The 24,108-nt window shown below is 54.0% G+C and overlaps 1 protein-coding gene and 1 long non-coding RNA gene across 2 annotated transcripts in view; one reads left to right on the forward strand and one right to left on the reverse strand.

Annotated features, from left to right (window-relative positions):
- Positions 1-7,780, forward strand: part of PFDN1 (prefoldin subunit 1) — a 64,809-nt gene extending 57,029 nt beyond the window's left edge. Inside the window, exon 4 of the mRNA XM_004586475.2 lies at positions 7,025-7,780. Coding sequence (XP_004586532.1) covers positions 7,025-7,108 — 84 coding nt within the window. The 3' untranslated portion in view covers positions 7,109-7,780. The remainder of the gene's footprint in view (positions 1-7,024) is intronic.
- A 587-nt stretch (positions 7,781-8,367) lies between these two features.
- LOC131482604 (uncharacterized) overlaps positions 8,368-24,108 on the reverse strand; it is a 62,470-nt gene continuing 46,729 nt past the window's right edge. The window contains exon 2 of the long non-coding RNA XR_009247151.1: positions 8,368-8,847. This is a non-coding gene — a long non-coding RNA (uncharacterized LOC131482604). The remainder of the gene's footprint in view (positions 8,848-24,108) is intronic.

Consider the following 24,108-nt stretch of genomic DNA (forward strand, 5'->3'; position numbering starts at 1 on the left):
AGAACATGAACTGGTGGCCATGTGGAATGCTGACGCTGTAGGTGGTGCTTTTTAACGTGCTACAGCATAGGTCTGGCCCCACTCCAACTTACTTTACAGGTTTTTTACAAAGATTTATTTATTCATTTTTACATTGAAAGATTTACAGAGAAAGAACTTCCTCTTGCTTCACTTCCCAAATGGCTGCAAGGCCTGGAGCTGAGCCAGTCCAAAGCCAGGAGCCTCCTCTGGGTTTCCCATGTGTATGCAGGGTCCCAAGGACTCGAGCCATCCTCCGTTGCTTTCCCAGGCATATTAAGCAGGGAATTGGATCAGAAGCAGAGCAGCCTGAAATAGAACTGGCACCCCTATGGGATGCAAGCACTGCAGACAGTGGATTAGCCTATTGAGCCACTGTGCTGGCCCCAGCTTTGCAGTTCTGTGGATTGAAAGAACATGAGAATCAGTGAGGCTCTTCGGTTTCTTATTAGGAAGCTGTGGGAGAGACAGAAGTTGGCAGGGGTCTGCAGAAGTAGACCATGTGAATTTATCACAGAAGAGAATCAGGTGGCCTGGCTGGGTCAAACTCAGTGTCAGAAACAGGGACTCAGAGCAGAGGATCTCATAAGGCACCTAGACAGCTGGGAACCCGAGACATGTCCCTGGGACGGCAGCGACTCACCATGTTCCCCACGTCTCTCCCCTTTCAGACAGTACATTGAAAGATGGGGGTCTGTGGCTGAAGAGAAGTTGGGGGTGTTCCGACTAGGCCGCGGCACCCACTGGTAGGCGTGAGGACTGGGTCTGTGGTAGGCTGGTGGGGCTAGGCCACAGCACCTGTATAGAGTGTGATATAGAGCTGGGGCGGAACTGACCAGGTAGCTGCATCTGTCTTGTGTGTGTGTTAGTTGGTGTAAGTTACAGACTGAACCTGACCCTGCACTGGCTGGTGCTTACAAGAGTCAAGTCTGAGGTCACCCCAGGCAAGATTTCCTGGGGGACTCCCCAGCTAGACCACTGTACTCAAGTGCTGGTTTCAGGGAAAATCACAGGATATATGTTCCAACCTTGGAGTGCATGTATGGGACTGGACTGCCTCAGTCGCTGGTGCCTGTGCAGTGGACAGCATGCCCAGATGCACACAGGGGACATGAGAGCCTGCTCGTCTAGGCCAGCAGGGGACGTCAGCTGCCTCATCAGAAGCAGAACAGGTTGGACAGTTCTCCTGATCAAGCTTTGCAGAATGTTTCTGAGCCTGTGGATGCACTAGGGTGGACTTGATCAACCAATACACCTTGGAAAGATTTTCTCAACCCTGGAGCAACAAAACCAACTTCTCATAACCACCCAAACCACTCAAGTAACACTCTTGGAACACTCTGCCCCACGTCGGGATCTATAGGGCGTCTTCAGATGACGCCATCCCTGGGTGTGTAGTTTGACAGCAAGGAACAGCCTCCTCCCCAACAGCAGGAAAAAAAAATGCTGAAATATTTGTCCCACCCACCTTCCTCTATGCCTGACCCTCCCCACCCTAGTTGGGGGCCCACTGGGGCGTAGGAAATATTGAAAAGAGAATAAAAAATTTTTTTAAAAAAAAGTTGGGGTATTTGGGATGGGCCACCTTCTCATTTTGCAATTGGGCAAGTAGAGATTACAGAGGCCAAACACACAGGGCAGGACCGCTTTGTCAGTGGAAGGCTGGAGACAGTTCCTCGAACAGAAAAAAAGCCTGTTGCAGAGCGTGAGGACCAGTTAGCTCGGGGTTGTGTCATGGCAGGGAAGTTCGGGGGCCGTGCATGTCTTTCCTCCCTGCATGAGAGGCTGCGCGGGGAACCCTCGCCCCTCTCTCTAAACTCCCAGAAAAGAGAACCTCAGCTAGTGAGCAGTGACGCCAGCGGTGTCATTTCCCTGGCCCAGCTGGGGCCTACAGGAAGTCTCAGAGTTTCTCAGCAGGACAAGACCCACAAGAATGTCGCTGCTACCCCTGAAGAATTTCCTAGGGAAAGGTTTCTAAGGGAAATGGCTCAGCGAGGGAGGCCACGGAAGCCGCAGGGCCTTGCGGGGAGCAGGGATGGTGGTGTTGGTGTTGCAGGAGGAAGGTGTGAGTTCCAGATGCGGTCCCCAGATGCACATGGCCCAGAGGGGGCTGCTGCTTGGGGATTCTGAGTCGGCATATGGGAAGCAAGGATGGTTAGTTTTGCAGGCTGACCTGCTAAAGCTTTGGGCCTGTTCTGTTTATAGGAACAAGGCTTTGGTGCTGCTTGCGGGATCAATGAGGTTTGAGTTTTAAGTAAATGCACATGCAAGAGCAGGGGTCAGAGGCCAGTGCCAAACCCACTGGTGGGCCCTGGAGAGTTTCTGCCTTGGTGTCCCCTGCTGAGTGACCTTGTATGGGCCTCAGTTGTTGGTGTTGGTGGGGGGAGATTGAAAAGGAGCACCGAGGCCTTGTCTCCCATAGCAAATACCCTTTCTTTAGCTTCATGAACTCTTGTTGGGCACCAGGCACTCTTCTAGACCCCAAGAGTCTGTCAAGGGACAGAACAAAGTCCTGGCTGCGTTGGCCTTTCTGTCTCCTAAGCAAAGCCAGCCAGGTGCTCACTGCCTCTGATGCCGCTAAATGCTGCTGAGGACACTCAGGGCAGAGAGAATAGGGCTGGATGCGATCTAGATCAGGGGACGTGTGAGAGACCTGAGGGCAGTGAGAGCGCACATCCTGCGGTGTCTGGGACAGAGCACAGACCAGGTGGGCCCGTCCCTGGTCGGCTGCAGGAGCACGTGGACGGCACTGGAGCCGGAGGAGTGAGGCAGGGCAGATGGCGGGAGACTCCGAGGGCGGTGGCCGCCCCTGGCTTTCCGATGGTTCCGAAGCACCCACAGGCAAGGTTTAAGATTCCTGCGTTGACATCCGTGTTGCTAAGGTGACATTAGGTGTTGGCCTTTTGGAGGTGGTAACTGGATTGTGAGGGTGGCACCTGGTGAGTGGGATTAGTGTCCTTCCTAAGAGTCCCACGGGAACTCATTTTTCCTTCAGCTGTGTGTGGACACAGTGAGCAGGCAGCACCCTGAACCAGAATGGACACCAAGTTTCTCTGGGCCATCCAACCTCCAGCTCTCGGAGATGGTTTCATTTGGCTAGAAGCCACCCAACTGGACATGCTGAGTTATGGCAGCTCAGACAGACCAAGATAAAAGGCTTCAACTTGGATCCTGCACAAGCTGTGCATGTTTCAAGATTGCTGGCCATCATATGAGGAAGAAGTGAGAACTCGGGAGATTCTGAGTATATTTTCAGAAATGCTAACAGGTTTGGTTGGATATTGGATGTGAAGGAAAGAACACTTGAGATGCTGCAAAGTTTCAGTCTTAAGCATTTGCAAGAGTGGAGTTGTCATCTACAAAAATGGGGAAGGCTGGATTCACAGAATTTCCGGCTTGACCAATAATGTTAGGACTAGGTGTGAAGATTGAAGGCAAAATAATTCTGACTTAGTTTGTTCCCTAATTTCCTTTGCCCTTGGACACCGTCTCTTTTGTATGTAGGTTAATTCTACCTCAGTCAGGTTGGAGACTACGTAAGCTTTCAAGGACATCCCCCCAGGTCCCTACAGCTCATTGGGTCAGAACCTTGGAGGGGGGGTCATTGGAGACTGGATGAGCCCTGGAATAGACTGTCTCTGTGGACACCCCTCATTTCAGGTGATGTGTTGATTTCCTGGCCACTTACTGGCAGCTTCAGACAACTGAAATGTATTGTTTCATAGTTACGGAGGCTGTAAGTGCAAAATCCAGGGCTCCAGGCTGTTCTCCCTGAGTTCTTCCTTGCCTCTCTGGCTTCTGGTGGCTGCTGGCAGCCCGTCATTTCTGTCTTGTAGATGGACAGTCTGATTTCTGCCTCCACCAACATGTGATGCCTCTCTCTTGGCTCGCTCATCCTCCCTCTCTCCCCCTGTCCCTCTCTCCTCCTCTCCCTCTCTCATTCCCTCTCTCCCTGTGTTTTCTTGTAAGAACCAGGATCACTGGATTTGGGCCCATTCTAGTCCAGTCTAGTCCCATTCTACCTTGGCCACATCTGTGAAGACACTGTTTCCTCATCAGGTCACTGATGGGGAGCAGGGATCAGAACATCTGTCTGTCTCCTTGTCAGATACAGTTTAGTCCACAGCAGGTGCCTCGGTCAGGGGTTGTGAGGGCTCAGATGTGCTTGGGATGAAATAGGAGCTATGGAAGAAAAGTTTAAAAAGGGGTCCCACCATGCTAGGAATCCCCATCTGTTAGAATTAGTTTTTTTAGACATATCCATGTATTAAATTGTTGAAAGATTTAAGATAGGTATTATTTGGAATAATTTTAAAATAGGATATAAATGAAAGTCAAGACAAGAAAAAGGTGTTATAGAATGCTAACTTTAAAATATATATATTTACTTGAAAGTGTCCACAAGAAACAGATGGAGAGAGGTCTCCTGTCCACTGGTTCTCTCAGATGGCTGCTGCAAGTGGGGCAGGGCCAGGCTGGGGCCAGCAGCCAGTAGTTTCTTTGATGTTTCCCACATGGACACAGGGATCTCAGCCCTTGGACTGTCTTCTCCTGCTTTTCCCAGGTCATCAGCAGGGAGTTGAATCAAAAAATGGATCAGCTAGGACATGAACCCTGTGTCTATACAGGATGTTCATGTTACTGTTAAACCATAGTACTGGCCCCATAGCTACCTTTTAAAGCTGAGGTTACAAACTGAATTTTGCCCGCAGCCTGTACAGTGGGACAGCATGTCCTTGCTGATGACCGGGTGTGCCAGTCTCTAACATGGCAGCAAGTTAGCTGAGGCGGGGCTAGCAGGCCTGGGTCCTGAGCACTGGCTGTTGCCATGGGAGAACCTTGCTTACTCCACTGGCCCTGACCTTAGCTCCTGTGGGGCTGGGGCCCCAAAACTCCAGGTGCAGTGTGGCGCTATCAGCCCCACATGTGTGCATTCCTCAGTGGTGTGTCAGGAGTTACTCGTATTTGCCTCTTTCCAGCTTGCCACCAGTCAGGTCTAGGGATCGTTTATCAAAGAAAGCCCATGTTCCCACTTTGATAGCATAGCGATAGGACTGTACCAGCCCAAGAAGTGTAATTAAACAAAATTCCCTAGCAACAATCTGCATTTGTGGCCATTACATTGTTGTCATGGTCACTGAACTTTTATGGAGTTCCTGTGTGTCATAAGGATTGTGTGCGAGTTGGACAAATTGGAGATGAGGAAGGCAGGGCTTTTTCCATCATAGGGGTATTTGAATTGGAGAGGTCAGACAGGAGTCAGAGGTTCACACAGGAATGAAGATCTGTGTATGACATAATTGGCTCCTATAGAAAAAAAGCTTCTTGAAACAATCGTTGGGGCTGCTGCAGTGGTGCAGTGGGTTGAGCCATGGTCTGCAGTGTTGGCTTTCCATGTTGATGCCAGTTCAAGTTTTGGCTGCCCTACTTCCGATCCCACTCCTTGCTAATGTGCCTGGGAAAGTAGTAGACAGCCCAAGTGCTTGGGCCCCTGCACCCACCTGGGAGACCCTGAGGAAGCTCCTGGCCTTGGCCTGGCCCAGCCCCGGTCATCACAGCCATTTGCCTAGTGAAACAAACACTTGATGGACGATCTCTTTTTATCTACCTCTGTCACTCTACCTTTTAAGTTAGTTTTAAAAAAATGTTAAATTTATTTCAAAGGCAGAGTGATAGGGAGGAGGGCGGTTTGGTGGTAGAGAGAAAATAAAAATTTCCATGTTACAGGTACACTCCCCAAATAGCAGTGTCCAGGGTCTGTGTCAGCTGAAGCCAGGAGCCTGGAACCCCATTCAGGTCACCGGAGCCCAAGCACTTCGGCCATCTGCCTCTGCCCCCCCGGTGCTATACCAGGGAGCTGGGTTGCATGCAGAGCTGCTAGGACTCAAACTGGTGCTCCAACATGAAATAGCAGCATTACAAGTGGCAGTTCAACCCTCCGGCCACAGTGCTGGCCCCAAGAAGCAGCTTTGAAATACATTATTTAATAAGTCTTTGGAGAAGTAGAAGGTGGCTTGAACTTGCCGTCGTGGTGGGTGGAATCAGGTCCTAGGCAAGGCTGGTAGAGTAGGCTGTGGTGCTGCTTGAAGCACAGGAATGCATTGCTCACCTGGCCCCTGTGCTAACTGGTCCCTGGCACCCTTGAGTCCTAGGGCCACTTGGGGAGAAGGGGGTAGGTGTGACATACACAGGAGACACCTGTTGCTAGCTGCAGAGTGTGTGTGCCCTGAGAGGGAGTAATTTAGAGTATTCTTAAGTAGTTTATTTTTGAATGTTCTGCAGTCATTTCCTTTCCAAGGGAGCCGTCACCGCATGTCTGCTGAGTGGGAATACAGCCGCTGCTGAGGCCCCAGGTCCTCCTGGGGTGACTGCAGGGCAGCTGGTGGGCACACAGCATTTCCTTTGACTCATCTGAATCCTGGGCCAGATGTGGCTCCTGAAAACAGAGTGCTTTGTCCAAGTTGGGCTTTTTAATTTAGGGCCCAGATGGGGTAAAAGGAACACTTCCAGAAGGTCTGTTGTACTCCATGTGTCACTGTCCTGGATTCCTGGCAGGGAGCAGTTTCATGAGAAAAGCAGGTTTCCTCCTGACTCACCCGCCTCAGGGCAGATGCGGGATGCGGTGCTGGAGCCTCCGTGCTGGGCAGCAGCCTGCACGGGCTGAGCTGCGGGCGCCTGGCCCAGGCCATGGAAAACCCTGAGAGGAGACGGTGCGTTATGGGACAGGAGCTTGGTCCTGGAATGTCCTGGCCTTTGTCTGGTGTACTTCATGTCCTAAGACGCCTGGTTTGAGAGTCAGCTTCCTTGTGGGGGAAGAGGGCCCCCCCAATCTTCCACAGAGCTCATGTCCTTCCTGTTCTAGGCTCCCTGTTCCTACCCAGGACTCCCAGCATGGAGCGTGCTCCTGGAAGTCACTCATCATGCAGAAGTCGCACTCCTGGGCATCAAAGCTGTATGTGCCTGGCTGGCCCGATCACCTGGTCCTGACCCTTGTTTCTCATTGTAGCAGAAAAAGTCCTACCTGGAACGAAGCGTGAAGGAAGCAGAGGACAACATCCGGGAGATGCTGATGGCTCGAAGGGCGCAGTAGGAGCCTCTCGACTCCCACTTCTGGCCAGGTGCCCTGTTGGACATTCTGTCTGCATGGCCCAGCAACCCCACTGTTCTACAAACCCCTGCACCCGTTTCAGGGTCCCACCCTGTGCTGTTGTTTTAAATCCTGGCTCTGCCACTCGTTTCCAGGCCCTTTCTCTCCCCTGAATTCCTAGGGAGAATGGAGGGGCCAGGACGGCTAGCTGAGCCCACCCCTAGGGACACTGGTCACTGCCTTCACTCAGGCCACATGTTTGGAGGTGAGGCTGGAGACAGCGGAGGCTGTGGGGGGCTCAGCTGGCAGCTTCTGCCTGCACGGTGAAGCCCCTTTCTTCTTGGGGTGTTGGGTCCCATCCTGCCCTCTTTCCTCACTGTCCCTTTGACCCCCCCAACTCCCTGCCTGGAAATTCTGGTCCCACCTCCCCCATCAGCCGGTAACAACGCCCCCCAGAATAAGCAGCACCTCCATGGCTGTCCTGGGGGACAGGAAGTATATCTTGGGGCTGACACTCGGCCATGGCGTGCGGGGACTGGCTTGTACAGGAAAGCCAGTTTGGGATTTTTAAGAATTTGCTTCAAGTCAGTTGCAAAACACAGCCATTACTGAAAATTAAATTGTGTAAGTTTTCAAATTACATCAAAAACAAAGATAATAAAAACTCAAAACTCAGCCCCTCTGCTGTGTGCCGCCTGACCTTTGTGCGCCTGGGAGGGGATATGTGCAGTGGCACGTTCCTGTGCTGTTCGCACAGCTGGGGGGTGCACCTTCACCCCAAAATAGCAGATGCTACAAAAAGGACCTTTTTTCAGTCTCCAGGAGAATGTGTGTCAGCTGTCACTGCTTTGGAAGAAGGCAGAGCTGTCACCAGCCAGCTGAGGAAGGCAAGTTGACTCACTGCTGTGGCAGCCTGGCGCCACCCTGTGGCCAGAGTGGAGAAAGGCGGTGTGGCGGACAGGTGAGGATAAAGGAATCCTTAGCGTGCCCAGGTACTACAGGTGCCTTTCTTGACTTGTAGGTCAAAGCAGGTACGAGCTGACTGGCGAGTGCCCTGCGCTGAGTCCATCTTGGGGGTGGCCTGAGACTTGACCTGCTTCCCAATGGCAGCCACAGTACTCCCACAGTGGCCAGAGTCAGAGGGCACTGCAGCCCTGGCATGTGGCCTTGGTCAGGTGAGCCACGCTGCACAGCCTGGGGAGCAAGGAGTTGGAAACACACAGACCTGGGTGGCTGGGATTTTCTGGAATAACTTAGACAACTGAAGTTTGGACAAATTTATTGAAACATACAGGGTGTTATCAGAGAAATCATTCAGTGGTATGTTTTAATCTTGTAGTTACCTTAAATGTATAGTTTAAAAATTATAAATATTTATTTCATAATTAAGCCTTTGGCCAAAAACAAAACAAAGGAACATCATTTAGCACATTTGTTAGGCATCAGTAAGAAATGGATTGAACATTAAAAAGATCAAGTCACTGAATTAAACAGCAGCAACCCTTGCTAATCTAGAATCCCCTAGTGTTGAAGGTAGGTGTCTGCAGAACTAGTCACTTATCAGAGCAGTCAGAGATGGGCAGATGCACCGATCGGAGGTGACAGCAGAGCTGGCGTGACAGGAGGCCAGGCCAATCAGGTGAGCATGTCCCAGAGGCAGCAGCAACAGAGAGCAGTCCAGCAGGCTGTGAGGCAGGTGGACGGGCCCAGGTCGTCTCTTCTTTGGTCTTCCACCACGTACACTGCGGGTAGGGGGAGAGAGGTGAGACTGGCGTGGCGTAAATCCCAGGCCCTGTGTAGGTACAAGCCAGGAAGCACAGTGCCTGCCACCTTTTGTTCATGCTCCTGCTGGTGGGTGTGTCAGGGACAACGGCTCTGGCCTCACCTGACCTTGGGTGGGGGGTAAGGCAGACACTAGCATACTCATGGCCGCCACCCTGTGGGGGCCTGGCAGCCTTGCTATAGATGGAGCCAGGCTGGTACCACAGATGAAAAAATGGCCATCAGGATCCCTTCCAGAGAAGCTTGGAGCCCTCACTAAACACCAGGAGTCCTGGCTTTGTCTACTTTGTTAGAGCAGGTAGGCTGAGAGCCTGGCCAGGCCAACCAGCGCCTGTGCTGTGTCCCCTCAGAGCAAGTTGGAAACTTGAGCCAGCTCAAGGCTGAGTGCTCCGTGAGAGAGAGGGCAGTAAATGGATGTACTGGCCCGCAGGCCCTTGCCTGCATCTCTCTGGGAGTGCCTTAACCCATTCCTCCCCCTACCCCAGGGTCCTAGCTGGCTGGATTGTGAGCTTGGTGCGCTCTGAAGCTGTGGCAGCTCCTGTTTCGAGCCTGCTGCTGTGGCTAGGATGCACTGGGGTGAGGGAAGCATTTCCAGGTCCTCCCATCCCCAGCATCTTCCTCTTCCTCTTCTTCCTGTGGCACAGCCTGAATTGCAGTCCACTTGCCCACGGCCCCCTCAGCATCATGGGTGGGGACCCCACCAGGGAAGCCTGCCCATGGGGGCCTGGAGGCCACAGCTGTGAGCACCTCTGGAATTCACAGGTGAGGAAGGCTTTCCCTCTCCCAGTGAGGCTTAGGGTCTCCCATCCAGGCAGGGCACAGCCTCCCTGGCTCTGCAGCACCTGGCTAGTCTTTCTTACCCATCCCAGCTGGGATAGCTAAGGACCCACACAGGGCATGGGGTGCTCCCAGCCAGCAGGAATGCTCCAGGCAGGTAGCATCTGCATTGGCCCAGCTGACCTGCCCAGGCCACATTCTCCCGTAGGAGTGGCTGTGGACAAGGAGAGGTTACACAGTGTGCCACTGCCCCCTGGGGGATGGAGCCCTGTTTGTGTTCTCCCTGTAGGCTCCAGAAATAGCCCACCTGTTCCTGCGTGGTCTTCCCCAGATCCGGCTCTTGGCTGTCTCCCACAACAGCACAGCAGTCTCGTTAGCTGCTCCGCCCCCACAGCGGAAGTAAGGGAGCCCTGGGTGGGCAGTGGACATGGCTTTATCATCCCTGCGGGACAGTGTTCACGAAGCGGAGAAGTGACAGCGACACAGCAGGTGGCTACAAGGCAGATGCTACGTCACCTGTGACACGCTGGCAGCCTGGACAGAGCTTTAGAAACCTTAGATGGTGATTTCTGGCAGCAGCTGCCCTCAGAACGTGGCTTCCTATAATTAGTGGGGACAGAACCTCGACTAGCAGGCCACGGAGTCGAGGACAGGAGAGGCCATCAGGGTTCTTGCTTTGCAGCTTCCCCAAGTTGGGGGAGCAGGCCCAGGAGGAGGCTTGGAGTAGTGCCTTGTGGTTCTCACCGCGGGGCAGGGCCTACAGTTGTCTATCTCATGGCCTTCCCTATCCCCAGAGCTTATACCCACCTCATCCCTGCCCAGGATCCCACCCCAGCTGCTGGGCCACCCTGTGCACTGGGGCTTGGTGGGCAGGGACAGGGTCGCTCTACCCTGGCCAGATGGGCATCCTGGTGGCAGAGCCTAGAAGTGGTGCAGCGGGCCCCGGGGGGGGGGGGGGGGCTCCCTGCAGCTCTCCCGTAAGGGGGTTTGAGAACAGCGTTGAACAGAAGGGAAATCCTGGGGAGCAGCAGGGCTGGCACTGCCCTTCCACACGGGAGCTGCCACTAGTGCGCCCCTGGGAAGGAGCTCCATGTGTGTTCTGAGGGAGACCAGCTGCACCCCCTGTGGCCAGCCTGGGTTCAACTTCCAAGGGCAAGCAGGGCCCTAAGGACTCTGTCTTCATCCACCAGGATGCTGGCCTTCCTGCTGTGGTCTCGTGTCTAAGCTCCCCACTCAGCTGGGACTCAGCCCCTGTGCCTAGGGAAGACATCTGTGCCCTGGCCTCAGGAGCTGGCCAACGGTCTAGGCCTAGGAGTCGGCTCGCTGGCTTGCTTTCGGTCAAGTCTCGGTTGTCTTAGGCACAGTATGGAGGGCGCATACAGAACGGACAGCAGGTGTGTAGAAGCTTGCCAGGGAAGTGGGAGGACCTGCAGCATCTGCTCAGTGCCCCCGGACCTGCCAGAGGGCAGGCTCCCGAGAGTATCAGAGCAGCCCTGCCTTCCACACTGACCCTGACAGGCAAGCAGGGAAGGACAGCTAAAGGGTTGGCCAAACACCCAGGCTCCTGCCCGTCCCTGGGAGACAGGAGACCGTGCAGCCTGCTGACGGAGGCTTCGCTTCAGCTCTCCATGCCTGTGTAAGGGATCATTCCTGCCCCACACAGAATAAGCCACCCCAAAGCTGTGGCACCTGCATGAGCCCGGGAGCGGCTAGGGCCAACAGGGAGCCCACCCGGATTCCAGCCATCCAGAGCTGCACAGAGGCAACCCAGGGTCTTCAGTTTTCATGGGATTCCTTGGATGCAAGGGCGGGAGAGAGCCTCTTCCACGAGGGGGACCACACGGCCGCAGCCCAGGCCCCCACAGAGCAGCTGCCTGTGCCTCCTGGGCCTCTGGCCATCCTACTGGTCAGACCTCCCTCCTCTCTGCCTGCTGCTTCAGTTGTGGCTTGGATGCCTCCTCCATGAAGCCCATTCAGATGAGACCAGTGTCCCCAGATAACCGCACTTGGGTCACAAGGGCCTGGGGCTGCCAACAGATTTACCCTCTACCCCACGTGGCCCAGTTACTCGCTCAGCTCGTCGTGGCTCTGCAGAAGGTGCTGGCTGCATGCACGGCCCTGTCCCCGAGTCTCCGAAGTGCAGCTGACAAGTGAGTAACCTACATGGGCTCCAGGCCTGTCGGCGCAGACACACCCCTGCCCCAGTCAATGCCAACAGCAGACCTTACACTATAACCACTTAGCCCAACTAGATAAGCCAGCAGGACTACCACCACTCTCCGTATCCCATCCTTGGGTTGGAGCTGGAATTCTGAACGTGGGGTTGTACATGCTGGAATAATTGAGAAATTCTCAGAAGAAGCTGCCCTGGGGCTCATCTTGGCCAGTCGTTTTTTTGCTGAGAGGATGCTGAGCTCAAACGCGGGAAGTAACGTAACTAAGATGACATAGTGCAAGGCAGGTCCTGGCTTGTCACTCCACCCACAGCCCAGTGTGCTCCGCATGCCAGGATGGCTCACTGCCGAGCCCATGGTGGCTGCATAGGACCTGAGAGGAGGCTGTGTTGCTCTCCAAAGGGACTCCCTCTAATCCCAAGGTTGCTGTGTGTCCCACAGGGTTGGGGCCTGTCACCTCCAGAGTGGCCTGTTTCTGTGGTCAGCTGGCAGACAGAACTGATTGGAGTCCCTTCTTCCCGGTGGTCACCTGGCAGGCGGAGTGCTACTTCAGATTTTGTCCTGAGGACAGGGGTCATGGCCACGGACTTAAGATTCTAAGCCTGACAGGCCATGTGACCTCAAGCAACTCCCAGCTTCCCTGTGCCATTTTGCAAATTGCAAAATGGGAGAGACAGTAGTCCTAAGAGGACCTTTAGGTCGGAGACCTAAGAGAGGGTCAGGTGCTTGGTCCAGGGCCTGGCCCGTGGTGACGCAGCCACAGCATGGTGACCTCTTGCAGAGGAACCCAGGAACGATCTAGGTTTTCTCATGCTGTGCCTGGACGAGGGGAGGGCTCCCCAGCAGTCCTCAGGGGAAGTGGCTACGCATGGCGCAGCTGCTCCTGCAGCGGGTACAGAGGGAGGACCCAGGGCATGCAGGCCCACTTGGCATTAAGGCATCTCATGTCTTTAGACGAAGGGCAGGAGGACCTGCAGCAGCTGGGGCCTGCTCTTCAGGGTGCTGAGCCCGTGACTGTCCTCAGCATGACACAGGCCCTGCGGGCTCGGGCACTGGATGGGAAGCCAGAGACTGCCAACTTAAGGACAGGTGTGGAACAAGAAACCAGGCCATGGTTTTCCACTGAAGCCTTAAGTAAGTAGGACCAGACGTGCTTAGCCTGTAACTGAATGTTAAAAATTCTGGGAGTGGCCATCGCTGCACAGTAGTGAAGCCACCACTTGGGTTGCCCACATCCCATAATGTACTTCCTGGCTAAACTAGAGGCCCAGATCCCTCTTACCTCTCTACCTTTCCAATGAAATTAAAAATTTTTTAAAAATTTGAAAGGCAGAGTTGTTGAGACATGACTCTTCCATTTGGTGGTTCACTTTCCAAATGTCCACAAAGGCCAGGGTGAAGCCAGAGGCCTGGAACTCCATCCAGGTCTCCCTTAGGGTGCCAAGGACCCAAGCACTTGGGCCATCTTACAGAGCTTTCCTAGGTGCACTTGCAGGGAGCTAGATTGGAAGCAGAGCAGTCAGACTAGAACCAGCGCCTACATGGGATACTAGCATAATAATCCAAGGGGGAAAATGAATTTGGGGTGGGGGCCAGTACAGCAAGCTAAAGCTCCATGTGCTTTGCAGGCATCCAAGATGCAGACAGCTGCCGGTTTGAGTCCTAGTTGCTTCATTTCCCATCCAGCTCACTGCTTATGCCTGGGAAAGCAGTGGAGAATGGCTCAAGTCCTTGAGACCCTGCACCACATGGGAGACCTGGAGGAACCTCCTGGTCGCTGACTTCAGATTGGCTCAGCTCCAGCCCTTGCAGCCACTTGGCGAGTGAAATAGGCAGACAGAAGATCTTTCTCTCTCTCCTTCACTCTGTAAATCTGCTTTCAGATATAAATCTTCAAAAGAAAAAAATGAGAACAATTGATGTCATTAAAATTAAGCCTTTTTGCTCCACAAGGGCCACTGTGCTAAGGGTGAGAAGTCAGCACCCAGAGTGGGAGAGTGCTGCAGGTCATACCCTGCAGGGAACTTGCGTCCCAAACAAACAGGGGAAAAAAAAAAAAACCTGAAACATTCAAGTTGAAGAGTGGGCTCAAGATGAAGAGGATGTGGGAGAGCAAAAAAACCCGAAACATCCCCATAGCCATTGGGAAAAAGCCCAATTAGAGCCACAAGCAGATGCTACCACACAGCCACGAGAATGCTGCTGTAGACAGTGCTGACGATCCCAGGTGCCAACAAGGCCACCCCAGCACTCAGACACTGCCAACAGGGACGCATGACATTGTACACACACGGAGCAGCAGCGGTCTGCTAAGTGACACACACTGATTGGACCCACAAGCCGGGTGCCCACGGAGTCACCTTACACACTTCCACACCAAAGCCTGCTGTCACACAGCAGCTGGCATCACCTGTAGGGAGCTGCCACAGGTGTGGGCAGAGCGGGGTCCCTCCATACCAGGAAGCGCTCCTCCCTGCCAAGTGCCCTTTCCAGCTTATGGGGCCACCTTTCCCACCTACCTGGCATGGCATTCCAGGGCAAAAACTGCCCTAGCCACCTAAACTAGAAGAATCCTGAAATAGAACAGAGGCTTTTCAAAGTACACTCCCCAGGTTCCTGGGCTCCCAGAAAAGGCGAGGGTGCAGGAGTTCTGTACTGCCCGGATTTGATTCGGGAGTTGCCTGAGAAGTTTCTTTTGAGAAGACTGACGGTAGCCAAGTTTGTGCAGCAGCCATGAGGGGCCTGACGCGCTGCTGCTGTCCCTGGGGCTTGGGCAGCTCCAGGCTGTGCCCTGCAGCAGCAGTGGCCTGTGGGCAGCCGCCGCCTCTGTCCAGCTCACAGCTGATGCTAGCCTGACCCCCTCCCTTGGTGGCTGACCCTTTTGGATGCTTCTCTCCAGGGTAGCAAGGGTCCTGGCTTTGACTCTGTGCCTACACAGATGGCTCCTGTGGTCTTCTCTGTCCTTCCCTTGGTGTCCTTATGTGATAAGAGGGGGAGAACCCCTCTCACAGCATCAGCACAGGTGTTGCCTGAGCTCTCGCCTCACCCTGAGCCATACCGGTGCTGCCTGTCCTGTCCCTCCTGGCAGGGTGCATTCACTCGGCCAGCAAGGCCAGCCTATCCCGCCCTGGCTTTTCAGCAGCTTTTCAGGTCCAGGAACTCAATAGGCCCAGCCCTGTGCTGCCACCATTTCCTTTCTCTCCATCTTTGTACCCACCTTGATCTCAGGGCTGTAATTTCAGTGACTGCCAACATGCCAAGGCTTTCAGGACTGCAGCGCTAGCCCATCGTCTGCTGCAAGCTGCAGGGACTGGGCCTTTCCACATGAGCAGGTTCAGATGTCTCCAACTCACCCAGAACATTGGAGCTCAGAAGGCCCGTCTTCCTTTCTCCCGCACATGGGCCCTCTCCATTGTTCCTAACCCCTGCAGACGCCACTGCTGGCATCCTAAGCCAGGCAGCAGCCTGAAAGTTACCCCCGTCTTCCTCAGTGTGGCTTTCTCACCACGCCCTGATTCACTCCTGAGGAGTGCCAGACAGCCACGGGTCACCATCAGCACCGCTAGTACCCAGGCCCCTCTAAACCACTTTCCAGGGAGCTCTGGCTCTGCCAAGAGTAAATGGGGGGGGGGGGAGCTGAGAAAGCTAATCCCCTTCCTGCCGTGCTGGCATCCCATATGGGTGCCCGTTTTAGTCCCGGCTGCTTCTGGCTCCTGGCTTCAGACCGGCGCAGCTCTGTCTGATGAGATCATTTGAAGCGTGAACCAGCAGATGGAAGATTTGTGTTCTCCCTCTCATTAGGTCTTATTTTCCTATTAATTTTTTTTGAAGTGCAAATGTGACACTGTCCCTTTGCTTCATATCCATCAGTGGCTTCCTACAGCTCACAGGACACAGAGCCAAACCCCTGAACCTTGGCCTTGAGCTCCATCACAGTCCTGCCCAGCACTGGTTCCCAAGGTCACATTGCTCTTCATCTTAGACTTCTTCTGGTTCCTCCCCTGTCCTGGGGCTTCTGCCCTGCTGTCTCTGTACCCTTTTCTGCCTATTGACACCAGTCCATCTTTCTGATGTCAACTTATCACACCTTCTCCAGAAAGCCCACTCAGACTGCCCCCTATGTGCTCACCTGAGATCACATCTCTTCAAAGGAAAATACACACGAGAGCTGTGGTTCCCCTCCTCGCTGGTAAGACCCATGTGGACAGGTGGGGTGTGCCCTGTGTGCTCTGCTACCCCACCCCGGGGCTGTTCAGTAGGTGCTGATGGAATGAATGGCTGTCCCTGTGGATCACAAGCAGCCCAGGACCATGTGCACTGCCTCCCACAGAGTGCCCCACAGTGAGGTGGTGAGAGACCGAGGCCTGGTTAAGTGAAGACGCCATTTCCCCCAAGGGGGAAAAATGCGCTTTACAAAATTCATGCACTCACCATATCATTAAAGTTACATGTTGCCTGGAGCTGGCGCAGTAGCCTAGTATGCTAATCCCCCCACCTGGAGTGTCAGCATCCCCTATGGGTACAAATTTGTGTCCCAGCTGCTCTACTTCCCATCTAGCTCCCTGCTTGTGGCCTGGGAAAGCAATAGAGAATGGCCCAAGGCCTTGGGACCCTGCACCCAAGTGGAGGTCCCGAGGAAGTTCAAAGCTCCTGGCTACTGCCTTCGGATCAGCTCAGCTCTGGTTGTTGTGGCTTTTTGGGGAGAGAACCAGCAGATGGAAGATTTCTCTGTCTCTCCTTCCTGTAATTCTGCCTTTCAAGTAAAGGTTACAATGTGCTTGAGAAGAAGTTTCAATAACAAAGAGGACTGCCTTTCTCTTCCCAAGGGGCACCCCATCTGTGTGCCACTCCCAGGAGGGGCTTTCCCACTCCTGTGTCTGTTCACCTGGTCACTGTCTGCATCCGATTCCCTGGCTTTTTATTTCTAAGTTGAGTCAAGAACCCACTGAGCTTTGCCAGCCCAATGAAGGGCATAAAAAGGTTTCTGGTAGTTAGACTGGAGCCACGTGGCTCAAATCAACCGAGAAAAGACTTCATACAGGATGGGTATTCAAGCTCCAGATGCTCCTAACATGGAACCTTGTATGACGACAAACTTCCGCCTGTCGCAGCAACTTGGTGATCCAGACCATTGCTTTGGATGCCACGCCTCAAGAGGCCCTTCTACCCAAGTTACAACCCATTTCAGCAGAAATAGAAGATGCCTTCACCCTTTGCCCCTACAGAAGTAAGCTGTGGGATTCCAATAGGGGGGTCTGAAACGTCCAAGCCCCCTAAAATCTTGGCTTAGGAAACCATATTTTCAACTGGTGGCATGGGAATTGCCCAGCCATTTCCTAACTGGTTGAGAGACCACCAACTGGGAATGTCTTCCTTGCCGGTTCCTATCCTGGTTTGTTTGTTTTAAAGATTTTTATTGGAAAGACAGACATACAGAGAGGAGAGACAGATCGATCCATCAGCTGATTCATTCACCTAGTGGTTGCAACGACCGGAGCTAGGCTGGGTTTCCCACATGGGCGCAGGATCCCAAGGCTTTGGGCCAACCTCTGCTGCTCTCTTGGGCCACAAGCAGGGAGCTGGATGGGAAGTAGGGCAGCCGGGATTAGAACCGGTGTCCAGGGCCCAGCAGCGTGGCCTAGTGGCTAAAGTCCTCGCGTTTAATGCCCCGGGAAAGCAGTCGAAGACGGCCCAATGCATTGGGACACTGCACCCGCGTGGGAGACCTGGAAGAGGTTCCTGGTTCCTGGCTTCGGATCGGCGCACACCGGCTGTTGCGGCTCACTTGGGGAGTGAATCAACGGATGGAAGATCTTCCTCTCTGTCTCTCCTCCTCTCTGTATATCTGACTTTGTAATAAAATAAATAAATCTTTAAAAAAAAAAAAAAAACCGGTGTCCATATGGGATCCCGGCACATGCAAGGTGAGGACTTTAGCCACTGGGCTATTGTACCAGTCCCAGCTCCCTCTCCTTTCAGAAGGCCCCCCCCCCCCCCCGCCACGTCCTGGGTCCCTGCTGGGAGGTATTCTTCCCTTCATTCTTTTTCCTGTTAACCTGGTCACTCTGCTAATAGGACTTCTGTCTGCAACCGAAAATAAAAATAAAGCCAACAAAAAAATATGTGACAGCTGTGTTAACAAAACATTACACTTAAGGACATAAAAACAAGTTGAGTTGACATATGCCTTGTTCATGAGAGGAAGATAATATCATAAATAGGTCAGCACTTAGCCCAGTCCCCCAGGACATGCTTGCTGCTTCTGCCAGACATGGTCGCTGAAGTGACCAACACACACCCTCGCCTCCAGGTTACAGAGCAAGAGACTCACGACAGTGAGGAAAACTAGGAAGAATAAGGTGGCAGCCGGCCGCATGACAAGACAGTCGCGATTCTGGTTTTCCTTCATGGTCCCTGGCTCAACTTCCTCTCCCTGCAAAGCTAGTCACAAAAAAATCCCTCTGCCTTTCTGTCTTGGGACCCCCAGGTCCGAGCATCTCCAGGAACCCCTTGTCTCCAGGCCTGCCCGTGCTTCAGCCATGCCTGCACAATGTGTTGCCATGGAAACATAAAACACAGGCCTCAGAATGTGACTGGTTCAACCTGTGCCCGCTGAGGGAGCGCGTGCCCTCCCCCGTGCACCTCGTTTTCTGTCCCCCAGGGGGTCCTGTACAGCCAACTAGCAAGCATGTTTCCCTGGGTTCTGGGAGTTCTTCAGGTACCTTTAGTGACCTCAAGAAGGGGTGGCAGGAACCCCACTTTCTAGCAGGTCAGGGGCACAGGCCAGCAGCACCTAAATGAGAGCTGCACTCATGGAAGCTGTGCCCACAACCTATGGGCACTGGCACCATCTCCAGGTAGCATGAAAACTGAAGTGAAGGGGTTGGAACGGTGGTGTGGCACATCAATCCTCCACTTTCAAGTGCCAGCATCCAGCATGAGCACTGGGATATGTGCTGGCTGATCCACTTCTGGTCCAGCTCTCTACTTTTGGCCTGGGAAAGCAGAGGAGGGTGACTCAAGGCCTTGGGTTCCTGCACTCATGTGGGAAACCTGAATCAAACTCCTGGCTTTAAAAAAAAGATTTATTCATTTTTATTGGAAAAGCAGATCTTTACAGAGAGGGAAAGCTCTTCCATTCGCTGGTTCACTCCCTAAGTGGCAGAACAGCCAGAGCAGAGTTGACCCAAAGTCAGGAGCCAGGAGCCTCTTCTGGGTCTCCCTGGGTGCACAAAGTCCCAAGGTGAAGGATCTCAAGGCGTTGGGACCAGCCTTTGTTGCTTTCCCAGCCCTTAAGCGGGAAGCTGGGTAGGAAGTGGAGCAGCTGGAACACAAAGCAGCACCCATGAGGAATGCCGGCGCTTGTTGAGCCACAACGCCAGCCCTGAAAACCAATCAAACAAACAAAACAAAACAACAAAAACCTGCAGTGAAGTGAGGGTCGCCCGGGCGGTGTCGGCTGCTGCAGAGCTGGGCGGCCCTGACGTGTCCAGTTCCAGACAAAACCTGTGCTGGCAAGGCCTGGCAGGAAGAAGTGAGTCCGAGGTTTTTTTCCCCCACTCAGTTCCCTGATCCGGATGTGAGGCTCAAGCCTCGTTCTACATCATGATTCAGAATACATGCAGGTGGACCAAACTCTGGATGGACCGCAGTTCAGAAGAAAATGTAGTCTTAGCTTTATGACCTTGGAATAACCTGGTTTCCATAGACAAACACATAGGAAACAGTAGTGGAAGACCAATCATCACCTAAGACACTAAAACACTTTTACACTTTAAAAAAAAGTTATAAAAAGGCTGAAACAGCTGATGGGAAGAAGATATTTATAAGCCTAGAAAACTGACCAATATTAGTATGCAGAATATATGAAGACTCCTTGCAAATTGGTAGGAAAAAGTAAACCAGGAAAAAAAAAACCTAAGACTGTTTGAGTGATTCACAAGATGTACAAACTGCCAGACACATGCATGTTTAAGGTTCAAGGCCACTTCATCATCAAGGAAGACACATTCAAGTACTGACAGATCATCATGCCTACCCCAGGTACCAAGATTCAAAAACCTATGGTCTATTTCTCAAAGGAAAAATAAAACTGGAAACTGTATGCAGCCCTGGTGGTTTATTGCAGCAGGAGGGAGCGGGTAGGAATGGGCTGTCGGGGCCTGGCTGCTCAAAAGTCCAGCTGGTCCATGAGGCAGCAGCAGCAGAGCGCGGCCCAGCATGCGGCCAGCGCGGCCTGGCAGCCGTCGTGGGTCGTCTTCCTTTCCTGTTCCAACACGTACACTGGGGACGGAGGGGGGCGGGCAAGGAGAGAGAGACTTGGTCAGAGGGGCCCCAGCCTGGCTGCCCCCACATGCCCCACATTCCCAGGGGACTCGCCACACTGTGTTCTAGGAGGGCAGGTGGGCGCTGTGCCCACCTGGCTCCCTGCCCCCTCGCCCTGCACCAGTGCCTGCCATGCACAGGTGCTCAGGGGCTGGCAGGGCACTGTTTCCAGTCTCCTTTTGGACATCCAACCCAGCACCTCTGAGGCAGCTCAAGGTGACTCCTGTTTGCAGGGTGGTCCTGGTTCCCCCCATCTCCCTCCCAGAGCCTAAGGTGGCAGGTAGTAGTTGCAGTCAGCACCCCATTGACTCCTCACGACAGCCCTGGCAATGCCCTAGCACTGCCATGGGGTACGCATTCATAGATACTCTCTGAAAGGGCGCTGATGTGGGGAGACACATGAATTCTGAAAATCTGTCCTCCAGAAATGGAAGGCCCTGTGTGCAGAGAGCATGTGCTGCCATGTCAAAATCCCCCACTAGCAACAGCCTCAGTGACTGTGACCCAGAGGCCGGTCAGCTTGGCTGAGGCTTCCCGCCTAACACAGTACCACACAGTGACCCAAAGCAACTGGGTGGCCTCTCACATGGCCAGTAATTGGAAAGGTGACAGCAAGGTATGTGACAGCCTTTTTGTTTAATTACAGAGACACACAGAGTTTCTGGAAGTCAGCAAGGGGAAGAGCTTTCTTTGCATTTTCCATGTTTGTGCAAACCCATGCTTGTCAGATTCCCGAGCCGGAATGGAAACTGTGCCCTGGCAGCCCTGCCAGGTTCCTGTGTTGGGAGGCAGGGACAAAGAGCCTGTCTGGCTTTTGGGCACTCCAGGCCCCTCTGAGCTGGTCCCCAGGTGCCAGCTCTAGGGGGCAGCCAGCACTGCACGGCCCAGGCTCCCAGCTTCAGGGGCCCCAGCCTCAGCCCTGAACTGGCTCCAAGTCAATGTGACCTGGCATTCTAGCCAGCCAATTCCATCTACCCTGTGTCACACCCAGCCTCATCCGTCCCCTGGGCCCCATCAGATAAGTCTTAAATCCAGTTCCTAGTGCTGGTGCCACGGCATAGCAGCTTAATCCTCTGCTGTGGCAGCAGCATCCCATTACCAGTACCAGCTCATGTCCCAGCTGCTCCACTTCTCATCCAACTCCCTGCTTACGATATGAGAAAGTGGCAGAGGGTGGCCCAGATCCTTGGGACCCTATATGCATGTGGGAGACCAGAAGCAGCTCCTGGTTCCTGACTTCAGACTGGCCCAGCTCCAGCCATTGAGACCATTTGAGAAGATAACCAGTGTATGAAGACCCCTCTCTCTGTCCTCCTCTCTGTAACTCTTGACATTCAAGAACGTAAGTCTGACTCCCTTCGAGCCTCACTGTGGCTTGTCACCACAGGTGAGTACCAGCACACCTACCTGGCACATGTGCAGGTTAGAGGCACCATCAAACCCCCATCCTCCCAACTAGAGCTGTCCCCATGGTGGGTGCTCCTGAGGCTGCCCCCTTCTCCATGGGTAAAGCCAGTTTCCCACCTCCCAGCGCTCTCCTCCCTCTGCAGTGACATTGCTCACATACCCGGCTAGGCCAGCCTCCTTCCTCATCTCCTGGCTGTGGGCAGGTGGCCGGAGCCCACCTGAGACGGGACCTGAAGAGAGCCGGTATTTGCTGGAGGTCCTCGCCAGGCTCTTTGGCTCCCCCTCGTGGTGAGCCTGAGCAGAGCCCCTTGGTTCTCTGCTGCCGTCCACCCTGCCACCTCCACGGGACCCTACTCAGGAACTCCAGACCTGCTCACCTGGCCCCAACAGCAGTGCACACCCTGCCCTGGATCTTCTCTCTACACAAGCAACAGTGACCCCAGATTTGGCTCAGGCCGCAGGCTGGAAATGCCTCCTCCACATTTCTCCTCTGCCAGCCGCCTTCCATTGGGCCCCACAGCGTCACCCGAGACAGTGGGGATTTGGGACTGAGGCCTCCCAGCCAGGGCTCCCACACCCAGCCTCTCCACCATCACAGTGCAATCCCAAGCCTTGTACTCTTACAGAGCGTGTGTTCCTTTCACAGAGGAGGGCTCAAAGTCTGTCTGAGGTCTGGTGACAGTGGGCGCTCACTCGGTCCCTCTCCTGGCACCCAGGGAGCATCTGCCCACTGTTCCACACCTCACCCCAATATGTCACCCTCAGCTCACAACGACTTAGGCTCCTACCCCTGGCTTCTCAGACAGTGCACACATGTTCCATGGACACGCAGGGCTGTGTCTGGCCAAATTCCACAACCCTAATGCCCCTGAGTCAATCTCCCTGCATAACAGGACCTGGATCAGGCTGAGCTGCTGCCCAAGACAGGCTGCTGCTTAGCACAGCCAGTGCAGTAGCTTCCAGGAGCCTGCTTGGCGTTCTGACTTCAGGGCCAGTGCCTCTTCTCTGAGTCACACAACACAATCCTAGACACATGCAGTGTCGGAAGGCCAGGACCCGACTAACAGTCCCAGGGGAAGAATGACCTTGGGCCGGGGAGGGGAGGGAATTCCTCTGTGCTTCAGCCACCAGGACCTAGATGTAGGGATGAGAGGGCTCAGAGCTGCACGCTACACAAAACTCAGGACCAGTAGCAGTGGTGTAATGGAACTGGAGACTCCCAGAGGCTGCCCCAAAGGCCCAGCAATACTGAACGCATCAGCAGGTCCTGGCAGTGGGTACAGGCTGGCACCATGCAGGCACAGGAGAGGTCAATGTCAGTGAGAGGGCACACCTGCTGCCCCACCTTGCAACAACCAGTGACAATACTGGCTCTATTCTCAGAAGGCCTCTGTATGCAACACTTTCACAAAGCAGGGCCCCAGCTGTGCCAAGACTCTTCCCAGGGACCCAAGGTTCAGCTGGAAGTAGTGGGTGGGGAGGAAGGGGAGGCGGCGTGTGGGCCCTTATCTGGCCTTGGGAGGATCCGAGAAAAGCAGGGAAGGGACCCTTGTAAACCGCAACTGTGAGTAGGTGGATATGTTCCCAATCAGGTCCCAGCTCCCAATGTCACTCCATGCCACTTGAGCGTGAAGCATCACCATCAGGATTGCAGATGTCATGGCGATTTCAAGCACAGGGCCCTCCCTCACTGGCCATGTCAGGTGGGGCATGACAGAGGGTATCTCGGGTTCAGTCTGCTGTGTTATAAAGTACTCATGGGGATGCTGGGGAAGTACTCATGAGGCTGGGAAGCAGGGTGCACAGGCTGGTATAACAGCAAGAGGCCTGCATGATCACGAGGGAATGTGCCTAAAGCCACCAGGAGGGAAGGGGACAATGAACAGAGCCAGCTTCTGTCCCTAAGGGATCCCCGGTAGGAAAGCATAAGAATGCAGGTGGCAGGGAACAGGCAGTCACTGTGTGCACAGCCTCCAGCAACTTTCCTTCATCCTCGATCATTCGCATAGCTTAAGTGCCCAGGCACAGGGAGATGTTGCATGAGAGGGGAGAGTGATTGGAGAGGGCACCAGACACACATTCACTTCTGACTGCCAGGCCTATGCCCAAGAACAACTTACTCTACCACTGAAGGCCTGTGGCCACCCCAGCAGGAAACCCCATGGAGTTTCAGACCACCTGCCAGTCCTAAATAGGTCATGACACCTGCTAGCACAGGCGCCAGCCCACCTCCAGGAACCAGTCCAGCTGCAAGTCCTGGCAATGATGTCATCCCTGTCTCTGCCCCAGGACTGGCAGATGGCTGAGTGCCCCCTCCGCCACACTAGGTGCAGGCCAGAGACCCAGCAGTACAAGCCACCCATACAGGTCTTCTGCCCTGCCAAGAAGCAGCAGTTCTGCTGTCTGACCTGAGAAATACCAGGGTGGCCCCCAAACTAGGCGCATTCTAGTCCATTTTCTCAGCCCATGCAACTCACCCACCTGACCCTCCTTCCTTTTTGGTTCAGCCCTACCCTGGACTTGCACCATCCCGATAGC

The sequence above is a fragment of the Ochotona princeps genome, chromosome 19 (genome assembly GCF_030435755.1).
Source record: "Ochotona princeps isolate mOchPri1 chromosome 19, mOchPri1.hap1, whole genome shotgun sequence".
Classification (NCBI taxonomy): domain Eukaryota; kingdom Metazoa; phylum Chordata; class Mammalia; order Lagomorpha; family Ochotonidae; genus Ochotona; species Ochotona princeps.